The sequence below is a fragment of the Microchirus variegatus genome (genome assembly GCF_963457635.1).
Source record: "Microchirus variegatus genome assembly, chromosome: 22".
Classification (NCBI taxonomy): Eukaryota; Metazoa; Chordata; class Actinopteri; order Pleuronectiformes; family Soleidae; genus Microchirus; species Microchirus variegatus.
In genome coordinates, this window is record NC_139823.1 from 14,666,163 (window position 1) to 14,679,831 (window position 13,669).

At 44.6% G+C, this 13,669-nt stretch overlaps 2 protein-coding genes across 3 annotated transcripts in view; both read left to right on the top strand.

Moving 5' to 3' along the window:
* Positions 1–9,860, top strand: part of spegb (striated muscle enriched protein kinase b) — a 29,980-nt gene extending 20,120 nt beyond the window's left edge. For both annotated transcript variants that reach the window (XM_083908858.1, XM_083908859.1), the window contains exons 30-41: positions 27–2,745; positions 2,843–2,995; positions 3,286–3,402; positions 3,536–3,703; positions 3,857–3,979; positions 4,146–4,310; positions 4,422–5,352; positions 5,466–5,705; positions 5,801–6,024; positions 6,330–6,405; positions 6,622–6,771; positions 6,864–9,860. In XM_083908858.1, the coding sequence (XP_083764984.1) occupies positions 27–2,745; positions 2,843–2,995; positions 3,286–3,402; positions 3,536–3,703; positions 3,857–3,979; positions 4,146–4,310; positions 4,422–5,352; positions 5,466–5,705; positions 5,801–6,024; positions 6,330–6,405; positions 6,622–6,771; positions 6,864–7,119 (5,322 nt within the window). In that variant the 3' untranslated portion in view covers positions 7,120–9,860. The remainder of the gene's footprint in view (positions 1–26; positions 2,746–2,842; positions 2,996–3,285; positions 3,403–3,535; positions 3,704–3,856; positions 3,980–4,145; positions 4,311–4,421; positions 5,353–5,465; positions 5,706–5,800; positions 6,025–6,329; positions 6,406–6,621; positions 6,772–6,863) is intronic.
* A 455-nt stretch (positions 9,861–10,315) lies between these two features.
* LOC310943260 (SPEG neighbor protein-like) lies at positions 10,316–11,390 on the top strand (the record flags this gene model as incomplete). Its single annotated transcript, XM_083908790.1, has 5 exons — positions 10,316–10,365; positions 10,445–10,551; positions 10,621–10,931; positions 11,022–11,163; positions 11,252–11,390. Exons 2-5 carry the CDS (start codon positions 10,445–10,447, stop codon positions 11,388–11,390), a joined length of 699 nt encoding a protein of 232 aa, XP_083764916.1. The 5' UTR covers positions 10,316–10,365.
* Between the last annotated feature and the right edge of the window lie 2,279 nt (positions 11,391–13,669).

Below are 13,669 nucleotides of genomic sequence, written 5' to 3' on the forward strand. Positions count from 1 at the left end.
ATTGTTTCATATATCCTCTTTTGCAGCGTTCGCTAATCAGCTATAAATCAAAAATGGTCATGCGATCCATACCGGAATTGCTGAATGATTCTTCCAGCCACATATCCATCGCAGTTCCCAGGAATCTTAAAGAGGGTTCGCCTTTGCCATCATCCTCTTCAGATTCTGATGAAGATATCGATGAACTACCATTTATTCCAATGCCCCTGAACATGGAATTCTCTGGATCAAGGATGTCCCTGAATGACATACAGACCAGTGAAAACGAAACATGGAAGCCAAACGGAACGACTAAATCGTCTGGGTCGCCTGTTCAAGTACAGGAGGCAATGGAGTGTGACCTTAAAAAAACAAACAAAGATGGGGTTGAGGTCACAGGTAAAGGCCAGCAGCGGAAGAGGTCATCACAAGACAATGATAAGGGTTCTTCAGAAGAAGAACCGCCTGCTGAATTGTCCCAAAAGTCAGAGCTCCCTAGAAAACCACTGCAAAGGGGTTCAAGTATGGAATCTGACAAACCAGAGGGAGGACGACGGAGAGGAGAACTTAGACGTGGAGGCTCAGCTGACAGTGCCTTGCTGCTGAAGATTACACCCGAGGAGGAAACTGGAGAAGGAAATCAAGAAAACGGCAGGAAGGTTTTGAAAAAAGCTGTCTCTATGGAACTACCGAGGAGGAGCACCAGCCCAGGAACGGTCAAGATGAGTCAAGAAGATTATGCTCTGAAACTGGAGCTGATGAGGCAACGACTGCTCCGCGGTGGCTCTGTGGACAAGAAAATGAGTGGACTGAGAGGACCACTGCTGGAAACATTAGGAATGGGAGATGAAAAACGAACAATATCCTCAGATCGCTATTCTCGTAGTGCTCGAGTAGGTCCACCACCGCTAATTAGAGCTGCATCCACCGAATCACCAAGAGACGAAGTTCCCAAGCCCAAAATGTTGCGCAAAAGTGCTTCTTTCAGTCAAGGTGATTCAGAGCCGATAGTTTTACACCGCAGGTCTGGAGCTCCTCTTGAGATTCCACTGGCACAGGTGGAAGAAAGAAGGCTAAAGGAAGCAATATCTATGTCGGCTTTAACTGAGCAAATCAAGTTAGACTCTCGTCCAGTGACTCCAAGAGATCCTTCACCAAAACCACCGACTCCAGAGTCTGCTGTGCAGGAGAGTCCGACTAAAACCGAAAGTGAGGAGTCATTAATGGAGAAAGAGATGAAGTCGGATGAGACAATAAGTGACAAGATGGATGGGCTGACAACGGATTATGATGAAAGATCGAGCACAAGTGGTTTCTCGGAGAAGGACATGAGTATATCAGAGGAACCAATGGTTGAGTCGGAGTACACGGGCCAGAAAATCCCTACACCACCTCCTAATCTAGAGGAAAAAATGGAAGAAAAAGAAGTGGAGAAGGAATATGAAGAAAAGGATGAGATTATGGAGGAGGAAAAAGTTGTAAGTCCCTCTGAATCAAATGTGAAAGAAAATGTAGAAGTTAGCGTAGAGAATGTAGACGAGGAAGTAAATGTAGCTGCTAAATCATCCGAGATGGTCATATCCACAAGCTCCGTTATAGTGAGACCAACACAAGAATATTCCCATCCCCCAACAAATGTTGTGTCAGCTTATGTACCCCCCTCACTTCCTCCTCGAGTTGTTCTTCCAGATGGAACAACTTCAGCTTATGCAAGTATTATGCAGAGCATTATGGTCCCTTCACTTCAGCCTCTCAGTGATCCACCTTTAGGCCCCTCAACACCAGTTCCAGCTGCCTCATCATCCGCAGAGTCAATGGAAACTACAATACCTGCATCTTCTCCTGCCAGCATATCCTTAGCTCTGCCAAAGCCAACCACAGTGTCAACCACTGAGCACGCTGCTGTGTATGCCAGGGTAGCATCCCCAGAAACAATCATAAAAGAACCCAGTCCACCAAAGATGACCACACATTCCTTATCACAACAAGAGCTTTCAGCAGGAATGGACTTAGAGGACATTACTTCTGAACAAGTCTTTGAGGCTCGCTTCAAGAAACGCGAATCTTCTCTCTCTAGAAGTCTGAAGTTTTTGTCCCGATCTAAGAACGATGAAACTTCTCAACCAACTTCCGCAGAAACTGGAGATGCAGGTGAAGAGATCTACAGACCGGGGCCAGTAGGTGCACCATTGGAATTGGCACCAAGAAGACTCGAAGAGAAGTCAAAGTCAGTCCTGGACCTTCGTGAAGCTCAGAAGGACCAAGGCTTCATGAAAAGACTCTCTTTGCGCTTGAGGAGAACTCCATCGACTGAACGCAAGGATGACGTGACCAAAGAAGAAGACTCGGTGGCTCCAAAAAGAAGGCTTTCTTGGACTCTTGGCCGAAGAGGATCACAGGACAGGAAAGATGTGGAGATGATGCGCGTGGATGGTGGTGGTGGTGGTGACACCTTAGTGGAACAAGGGGAAAAGGAACTTAAGAAACCTAACGAATCACCAGTCTTAGCAATGCGAAGAAAGATCGAATCGACGGTGGCAGAAATCTCTACCAGAATCCGAAGCTACTCGGAGGAAAGGAAATCATCAGAGGACAAAGAGCAAAAGAGGACACCGATCCTTTCCATGCTTCGACGTTCAACATCAGAGAGTCGGGTTATGAAGGTTCCCGGTGTTCCTCAGAACCAGCTAGCATCTCAGGGCAATATGGGCACCTCATCAGAGTCTCTCAACTCCATGTCCAGCGTAAAGACGGATATATCGAGAGGTATGACTCAATAACCTATCCATGATAGTGAGTATTATTAATGGCAATTTCTTACAATCTTGATTGGTTCATGGAGTTGATCATTTTTCTTTCAAAGGCGCACAGGAGGTTGAACGCAGATCCCGCTGGGATAGATGGGGCCTGACGAGAGGAAGGCAAAACAAGACCGTATCGCAGCCCGACATACCAACAGCAATCTCCAGAGAAAATAGTTCATTACGTTCACGCCAGTATTCTAAACTGGCATCTGGTAAGTCACATATTAAGATATTGTTCCTTCGGTTTCCACTACTGTGTACATGTGAACTAGTCCTTTATTTAACCTGAGCGAAAACACAAAAGCGTGGTTTTTCCATTTTTCCAGATTAGTTTAATGAGATGAGCCATATGAAATCAGTCAAATTTAAAGATCTTTATTTGGACAGAGGCAACTATTATTTTTAAACTTTTGCTGGGTAGACCGAAGGGCTGACGGATAAGAATGCAGACAGACGGATGGAGAGAATGTATTTAAAATGGTATAATTTCTTTGGCTGTCAGATTTCCCTCCAGTGTTCCACATCAAGCTGAGAGATCATGTCCTGCTGGAGGGAGATCCAGTCACTCTCAGCTGTCTGCCAGCTGGCAGCCCCCATCCACATGTCGCTTGGATGAAAGGTATAGAGCTCTACTACTCAATATTGTAGATATAATGATGGCCTGTTGTTGCATATAGAGCAAATGGATATTATATACTGATCATTATAGCATCGAATATAATGAAATATCCTTTCTATAAATGCTCCCTCAGACAAGAAGCCTCTGGAGATTGATGCCAGGATGAATATGATCGCCTGCCCTGATGGACGGCAGCTACTGATGATCATGCACACGACCAAAAAGGACGCAGGGGTTTATGAGTGTGTGGCTACAAACCCCCTTGCCTCTACATCCAGCTCTTGCACAATATCCCTTGCTCGTAAGCACCGATACTATACCTGAATTTTTCAAGTTGACAGTATATTATAGTATTTTATATAAATAAATGGTCGAACACACAGATTCTGAGGTAACCGGAGAACCAGTGAAAGTTTTGCAAATTTGTATAAAACCGTATACTTGTACTTAACAGGCCTGCCCAATCGTCCTGGGACTCCTGAGATTCCTCAGAAGTACGACAAAACAGCCTTAGTACTGTGGAGGCCCTCCGACACCATGGCCCCCTGCACATACTCTCTGGAGAGGAAAGCAGAAGGTTGGTGTTTACACACAACAGTCATGTCGATACATGTTGAATATATATATATGTAAATCATTTTATTGCTTCTGAAAATGTCCTTTTTCATTTCTACTATCAGAGGGTTTTAGGGTGCTCTGGCAATCCAACCTTTACATTATACCGATCTGTTTTTACTTCACAGGTGAGGCCAACTGGCTCATCGTGGCAACAGGGGTGGCCGACTGTTACTACAATGTGGTCGACCTGCCGACAGGGTGCTCCTACAGGTTCAGGGTGGCATGTGTTAACAAAGCCGGCCAGGGCCCCTACAGCAACGTCTCCCAAGTGGTGAGCCTGGAGGCTTCAGGTATGTATGATGTATGATTTTCTTCCCCGTTTAAGGCTGATTCTATTGAGGATCGAGCTTGGGCTTAACTGTCCTATCTCTTCACTGTATCCTTTCTTTGTCCCTCACAAGAACCGGCTAAATCCAGTGCTTCTGTGGTGGTGAAGACCGTCCCTTCGACTGCACCTCCTCCCACTGTTGTGATGATGTCGTCCATGAAAGTACCGCCCATTAAGCCGGCCCCAAGTAAATCCACGACGGTGACCCTTGCCCCAACGGTCCCACCCTCTACCTCAGCTCCCAGTCTGACTGTAACCAAGTCTGCTTCTCCAATGACCATCAAACCTGTTGTTCAAGTCAATGCTGGCCGTCCGTCTGTCACTCCCACTGTGAGTGCAGCAGCCCCATCTGATGAAGCTCCTGTTCAGACCACTACGAGCATCCAAACCACAACAGCAAAAACAAACCTTAAAACCATCCCCTCTGTTCAAGCTCCTGTCCAGACCACCACCATTGTCCAAGACTCGGCAGAAAAAATCCCCCTTAAATCCACGCCCTCTGATCAAGCTCCTGTTCAGACCACCGCAAGCGTCCAAGCCACACCAACTAAAGCCAAAACCACCCTTAGCATTAGCATGTGCAAACCTCAAACCAAGTTGGCGCCACCGCCCGTTGTTCCCCCAAAGCCTCGCAGTCCTTTTAATGCAATTCACACCAGACTCAACAACCCCCCTTCTCCTGCCCCTGCTATTGGGAAACCCATTTCATCTCTACCGCTGTACGTGCCGGCTGCAACTGCTCGTGCGACTCCACCTTCTCAATCCAGTTCGACCTTGACGACCACCGCAACCCAAGTCGCTCCTGTGATTCCCGTCACACCGGCTGTGGTAGTGGTGCAGAGCATCCCGACACCCGAGAGCCGGACTACCCCATCTGGACGAATCACTCCCTCGGGGCGGCTCACGCCCTCTGGACGGAGGACACCAGTGGGCAAGCCTGGTGAGGGATCTCTGCGCCAGGGAGTGCCGCAGAAACCTTACACCTTCATGGATGAGAAAGCAAGGTAACAGGACTAAAATAAGACAGCTAAACTCATGCAGATTTGGAAGAAGCTCTGCATAAATATTCCCTTGACTGCTCTGTTAGCTTAATTGTCACTATTTTCTTGTTACAAAGGGGTCGTTTTGGTGTGATCCGCGAGTGCCGGGAGAATGCCACGGGCAACCTCTTTATGGCGAAGATTGTTCCATATGAAGCAGACACCAAACAGACTGTGCTGCAGGAATACGACATCCTCAAGTCCCTTCATCACGAGAGAATCATGGCTCTGCACGAAGCCTACGTCACACCACGCTACCTGGTGCTTATTTCAGAGTACTGCAGTGGGAAGGAGCTGCTCCACAGCATCATAGACAGGTGAAGGCTAAGTGACAAATGTGTTTGCAGTGTTGTCTGATTTGGTAAAACAGAAATTACGAATTGGATACTTTTAACAATCTGTTTTCTCTCAGGTTCCGCTACTCTGAGGATGACGTGGTGACCTACATACTGCAGATCCTCCAGGGTCTGGATTACCTCCATACCCGACGCATCCTCCACCTGGACATCAAACCAGAGAACGTCATCGTCACCTACATGAATGTCATCAAGATCATAGACTTTGGCAGTGCTCAGACGTTCAACCCTCTCTTCCTCAAGCAGTTCAGCCCTCCTGTTGGAACACTAGAATACATGTGTAAGAGTCGTACTGCTCACACTGTCCACACAAAAACACTTCATACTTTCATGCATCACATTTAAGTTTATGTCTGATATTGCTTTATTAATTATGACTTAGGTACTGTCGCCGATGCAAAACACTGAGCTAACATTTACCAGTATTGTTCAACCCTTTGTTTTCATTCTTTTCATTTAAGCAGTTGTATGTTACTGTTTGGACAGAGGAGGACGTTGTACATGTGTGACAAAGATGCTTTATAGGTTTAATGAATTGTTGCAAAATGAAGCCTGTGCATTTGTTTCCCTCTCTTCTCCATACAGCTCCAGAGATGTTGAGAGGTGATGTGGTGGGGCCTCCTACTGACATCTGGAGTGTGGGCGTTCTTACTTTCCTCATGTGAGTCCTGCTTTCGCAGTCATTATGTCCTCTTTAAATAGAAATGAAACGGTGTTCTATAGGAGACATTGACTTGCTGTATGTGCACTGATTCCTTGTTTCTCCTTTCACAAATAACCTTTGGGGAAAAGCTTACATTACATTGTTTATTTTTTAAATTTGAAATGATCTACAACCTTTTTAGATACTTGTTCAAACCTCTCCCTGGTTTTTCAGGTTGAGTGGCAGGTCTCCTTTCATGGAAAATGATCCTCAGGAGACTGAAGCCAGGATCCTGGCGTCGAAGTTCGACCTCCTTAAACTTTACCAGAATGTGTCCCAAAGTGCCTCTCTGTTTCTGAAAAAGATCCTCTGTAGCTACCCTTGGTAAGCTAAGTTGTTGTGCTAAACTCTGCCTGAGATCTAATTGTACAAGACATTTGTGATTCTTTGGGTCCTCACTGTTTCCTCTTCCACAGGGCTCGCCCATCTATTAAGGAATGCTTCAATAACCCGTGGCTTCAAGACGCCTATCTGATGCGCCTCCGGAGGCAGACTCTCACCTTTACAAACTCCCGTCTCAAGGAATTCTTGGCCGAACAGCAGCGCAGACGAGAGGACGTGGCCACCAAGCACAAAGTTCTCCTGCGTTCCTACAAGAGCTCAACACAAAACCCCACCAGCCCCACCACACCACATGTGCCAGCCTCACCCACCACACCTGTCACCCAATGAAAACAGGCTTCCAAACACCTCAGTGTGTGTGTGTGTGGGGGGGACTATGACATGGCAGCAGGTCCAGAGAAGACTCTGCCCCCCCCCCCCCCCCAGGTGCAGTGGCCCCTTTACATCTGAGATGCTGAACTTGTTTTGGAAGAAGAGAAAACTCAGTGGCTATGATGAGAAATCACTTCCAAAAAAAAATGTTTTAATCTCTCAAGAATTTATTAATCAGAGAGTGACTGCCTTTTTTTTTAACGTGTGGACCTTGTTCAGACAAGGCAGGACGGTGTCTTCAAGTTAGTACCTCAAGGTTTGTAATTTTGCATTTTGGATATTATCATTCTTTTCTTAGGGTCAGCTCTATATTAATTACAAGGGACATAACCCACACCGTACGGCTAGAAATGGTTGTTATAGACTTTTGATGTTAAATTGAATTGAATGATGAATAGTTTAAAAGGCATTTCCACATTAAACACACAGCACAACTCCATAAAAGGACTGCTGAAACGATGATGCCTTTTCCATAGCAACACGCCAACTCTCCAACTCTATCACGGTTCTCACGTTCAGATTTCTCTATGATGATCTAATTACATCTGTGATGTGTCCATCGACTTAACCTGTTTTTTAAATTACAGCAGTGTACTTTTTGCCACTTGGGGGTTTTTATACTGCCAGAGCACCTCGAATGGTTGTCGAAAAAACTGTAGCAGCTCCAGGGAGAAACGTATTACGATTAATTTGGAGTTTATAAAAACTAATATTGACTTGTGAAGATGCACTGGAGGTTTTCTCCACAAGGGCTATAGCAAAAGGGGACTCTTACTTAGCACAAATTTCTTCCCTAATCAAAGAAAATATGATCATTGCGATGATATCGTTGCTCTCCGCTCTCACTAAGTCCGCGCAGCGCTGTCACTGTGATGGTGCTTGGCAGGCAGCAGCTCCTTCACCACAGATAAGCTAACGATCACCTCACTGGCTTCCACTTTAACAGCACTCCCACTCGGCAGCCCATTGTCAAGGAAACTGCTTTATTATCCGTGCAGTTCCACACTTACCATTCTTCTCTTGAGATTATTAAAATGAGGTCCACTGAGTCAGTTTGCTGAGTCAGTCGGTGAGTCTTTATACGAGGATTGCACATGAACAGAACGCTGCCTGTGATACGAGACCCTCGTGAAAATGTAAGATTGTACGTGGGGTTTTAGTAGTAAACTGAACAACTTTAGAAACCTCTGGTGACATTAGGGTGCATCTTAAGTGCCCTTAAAGAGTTTGAATCATTAAAAAAAAAGCCTCTGCAATGCTGATTAAGACATTGTTGGGTGTATTTATATCTTAATTTCAGCGGCTAACAGCTCAGCTTCTGCTTTCTTTGGTTTATGAAAGTTAAAGGGTCATATTTAAATTGGTACTACATAAATACATGCAATCTGTTATTTGTATTGGTGCCATTCAATTTATTATAGAAATTACCAAACGATAACTATATTATGTGAAACAGGACAGCCCCTACATACTGCAAAACTATCAATTTAGAAATGTTAAACTCTGAGACAACCACCAAACGGATTAATTCAATCAATTTTAAACACTCAATTGTTGTTGTCCTCCTTTTATGATGATGTAAGTAAAATGCCAGTTGGTTTTCAAACCATTACAAAAAGATAAATCGTAAAGAGTACTCGACTCTTGTATCTTTATGCCATAGAAAAAGATCTGCAGTTGAGTCCCCCCCCCCCCCCCTTCTCGTGAAAATGGTTTATCCTAAAATGCTAGTTTTGAACGTCTATCTTTAACCACATTTTGAGAATCCTACTTGGGACGTTTTTTGCGACGTATCCTCATTATCGTGTGGTAGAAATGTTCTTCCTGTAACTTTTTTGCTTCGCCTGAGGGCAAGTTCAGTTTGCAGGCCCAGCATGCATTGAGACATTTGCACAAGTGTCACTTTTTTCTTTTTTTTCGGTCATTTGCTGGAATCATCTACGGATTAGCACACTAAGCACAGAATGTGTCATTTTTGCGGCTGCTTGCGTTTCAAAGAAAGCATCCAGGGAATTGTAAGCAGACCGTGATGTGACCGTGATTCTGACTGATATATAGCTGCACTGTACATCAAGACATTAACTATTTTATTTATTTGTGTATTGACTGTCAGGGGTTTATGGTAATTCTATAAAAAAAAGTATTCTCTATATTCTTATGCTATTGCTAGATAAATACTATCTTTTTTCTGCAGCTCTTTGTCTTTTAAGCTCAGTCATTTTCCTATGCAGAGTGAAAGTTGACCGCAAGAGATGTGTTCAAAGGCCGGCAAGAGAATGCAATGTTGCGTTAAAAAAACTTTAATGTCTGTGCATTATATTAGCTCTGTTAATCAGTAACTATGTTAAATGAAAACTAGGACTGTTTATGAGCAGACGATGGGGTTTTTGGAAAAAAGTTGCTCCATGTTTTGTATTGAAATCCTATGCCGTATTTTGTGGAATGTATTGCAGTGCCTCGTGACGGATATTTGACCGGCAGAGAAAGTAGTTTGGTAAATGATTATTTTGACTCCATGAATGTGACTGCTATGTTTGTGTGTGTGCGTGTGTGTGTGTTTCACAGTTTGTTTGTTTGAGTGACTGTGTTTGTTACAGCTTCTGCTTCTCAATTTTGTGATATCTGACTCTGGCATGGTAAAAAAAAAAAGGCATGACAGCTGTGGAGACTATGAACAATAAAGGCAACGTGACAAAGTTTTTTGGAATACACTGCAGCACGTTTGTATAAAACATTGGAATAAAAGTAGCAGGAAAGTGTTCGTATGGTGAATTTTCAATAGCCGTGTTGAACGGACAGCGGAATGTTCATTCTTTTGCTACTCCCTCTGAACGGCTTTGTTGTCCGTCAGTCAGGAGCTTGTTTTCACCAGGGATGACTCACATTTCAATGTAGCCCCCTCAACTATTTAAATAACCACCAACAAAACTATTCGCTGCTCCAAGGGTTCTCCTGAGTATCCGATTAGAATCCTTTATAAGGATGTGGAAATGTCTCCGTAGCATTTGTTGCACATCTTCAGTCTTGTCATGTAGAAGTAGTAGTTGGTATCCAAAGAAGGCAAAGGAGCTTCTGGGTGGTGATTTGTTTGACTTGGTCCTTGAGGGCCTGCAAAGCTCCTCCTGACCATCACATATAAAGCACGAGGCTTGCCGACTCTGGAGCGGATCAGAAGGAGAGTGGAGCGTGAAGAGGATCTTTAAGGTGAGAAAATCGTTGCATATAACAGTGATTGTACACCGTGCACTGGATGATGACTGTCTTCTTTGACTCCTTGACGCAGATGTTCAAAGCAAAGGCTGCGCCCCCTCCTGGTTGCACCCTGAACATTAACGATCCTCAGGTCCAGGAGGCAGCTATCCGAATCCAAGCATCATATCGCGGACACAGGTACTGAAATACGATAAAAGAATGTGCTTTCTGTGCAATCGGTAGGTTTAAAAAAAGTTTCCCACATAGGTCAAGAAAAGAGCTGCGTGAGAAGGGTCCTCCGAAGATCCTGCAGGAGCTCAAAGACGTGGTCCTTGTTGAGGGGAGCGCCGCAAAGCTGGAGTGCAGGGTGAGCGCATTCCCCGATCCTTTCATCGTCTGGTACAAGGACGGCAACAAAGAACTGAAGGATGGTCCCAAGTACCGCTACGTGTTTGAAGACCCAGATTTTGTCGCCCTCGTGGTCCGAGACGGGGTTCTGGCCGACCTGGGAAAATACACGGTGACCGTTAAGAATCCCTTTGGACAGACGTCGGGATCTGCTTGTATTCTCGTGGAGGGTGTGTACACATTGAAATTCAGTTCCTTCACTTCCTTCTGTTTTGTAAGAGTATTTTATTAATCATATCGCTGACCTCATGTTCTCTCAGTCCCTTCTAAGGTTTCCAAAGGGCCAAATAACATCAAGGGCAGGAGGGGGACAACAGTTGTGCTCAAGGCTGAAATAAGTGGAGAACCTCCGCCAGATGTCGCCTGGCTCAAAGATGGAGATGATATTGAAGAAGATGACAGGTGAATCAGAGGACCTTCACTCATATCCACACACATTTACACACATATATATATATATATATATGATATATGCTGCCTTGTCTTTCAGGGTGTTCTTTGACGTTGGAGACACCAACACAATCCTGACGATCAAAAACGCCAAGTCGTCTGATGCCGGAAAGTATGAGGTGTTCGTGGAGAACCATCTCGGCACAGACCAGTCGTTTGCCCGTGTGGAAATCCTCTAATACAACATTCAATTTCTAACACGACGAGCTCGTACTTATCAACATACTAATCTACATAAATAAAGTAAATGTTTCTCCCTGAAACCTTTAAGTGGTTTTGTAATGATGTAATATTTGTTTACAACAAATGATCAGAATCTTTCAGTGAGACTGTATCTGCAATACATCTCTGAGCCACATGAGGGAGCTCGATTTCAGACTGACACATGAAGGCCACATTTTCAAATTAACTGCTTTGTTAAACGACAGCAAAATAGCCACATTTATTTTTTTTGCTAATTTTAATGCTCCCCCACCCAACCCATTACGTCTCCTCTACAGAATGTCCCTATATGATCGATGGTCCCTGCAAATGAAGTCAAAGTCCCACCTGTGGAGGTCACACCTGGACAGATGACGTCACAGGATAAGAGGAGAAAGAACGGCTGTACGCAAAAAGACTACAGCGTACATAAATACAGAAAAGGTATCAGGTCAAAGCGTGAAAGAAAAAGAGGGCAACATTCCAAAATAGACCTTTTATAACTTACATGAGCACATTGTGGTCCCTCTGTGTGATGATGCAAACCAAGTGTAAGTTTTCTAAGGAGAAGGCAAAGGCAGTGGTTTAAGACGTGTAAAAATACACAAAAATACAAGATGAGCAGTTAATATTAGTATTAACTCAAAACAGTTGCTGAAGTTAAAGTTCAAACACAAAAGATGTAGCTGACTCCTGTAATGTCAAAAATGTGTTTTATTATTCATTTACTGCACACTTCCTTAATACACAGTTCATGTAATTTTCCATGTCATTATCTCAACTCCATGCAGTGACCTGTATCAGCCTCAAGGTGGCAGACACAGATTACTGTGGTGGTGGATGGAGATGTTTTGGAGACGGAGTTCACAATCGTGTTCTCAGGGGAGTAAAAACATTGTTTGGCTGCAGTTTTATTTGCCTCAGATTTGTAAGAACTTTTCTAAAAATGAGCTGACCTGGGATTTGCCCAGTTCTCAGAACAAGATGCTTGCATGATGCCCCATGTGCTGCGATTGGACCGATGTTTTAGTGGCATGTCTGTTGAATTTGAGGGGGTTAAATCTGCTTTTCCATGTTTTCCATGAGCGCGAGCATCTGAGTCTCGGGCTGCTTCTAGTGAGTGTACAGAGCAAAGGCAGTGCCGACTGTGTGTCAACCACACTTTAAAACCCCTGACCCTGCAGTCAAGTTTCTTGTCATGTTTCCATCATGTCTGTACAGTGAATATTTTCAGAAATGCTCAGACCTTACGGCTGACCCGATCCTATAGGAGCCATCTTGGCCACCGTGAACCTGTCACAGCGTTTGCTCTGCACGGGGCGTGAAGCGAGTTGTCAGCTCGTAACGGGGGGGGAATCGGATGTCAGTGAGTGGCAGAAAGTGGGTCGTGGGAGGCCTCGTCCTCTCTGCAGCCCGGTCCACAGGCGTACCACCGAGCCTGAAAGGGTCGCAGATAAGTCTTCTTTTAACTAACCAGGCTGAAATATGCTGACGTGACGTGAGCTCTTTGCGGCCTCTTGTAGCCTCATTATCGGCGTCTGAGCCTCTTCGCCTGGGAAGGTGTGAGGAATGTTGCAGTCCAGTTTGCGTCTTACACATTACAGACATGGGTCTTACGGGGCCTATACAGCTGAGGAACGTACTATGTGCTGGATGGTTGTTGTGGTTACTTTATATTAACCTTATTAAAATGTGGTTGCAGAGATCAGCAGTCAGTGTGTTGCCCTTAAATACCAGTGCAGTGTCGGTGTTAAAAGGTTGTCCTTGGTCTATCACGATTTGACCTACACATATAACGCGGGGCTGCTCCAGTAAAACCTTGTTTATGCTGCCGCCGGCTATGCGCCACATTGGGAAACTCTCAAAGAGACACGAAGGGTCATTGAAAAGTTTACGGCCTTTGGCAGAAGGAGATCACGTCCCTGGCTCTCATTACACGCACTTGCATTTCAATTCAGACGAACGATTAAAGTGCGATCACGCAGATGTTTTTTCGATGGCGGGTTTTGTGGTTTCAGGTAATTGAAAAGTGCAAGTGTGCAGCGTCGGGCGAAATGGACACCACGTTTCAGATGCCATCTTGGTCTCAAGTGTTGGGTTTCAACCCAAAAAATAGTTTATATAAAATCATTTATATCATCATATATTGTAGACATTCTGTAGAACCTGTACATTCACTGACGTTTTCTGTCTTTAGACCCTTGGATTTTCAATATGATCATTATATACACTCTTAGAAATAAGGGTTACAAAAGGG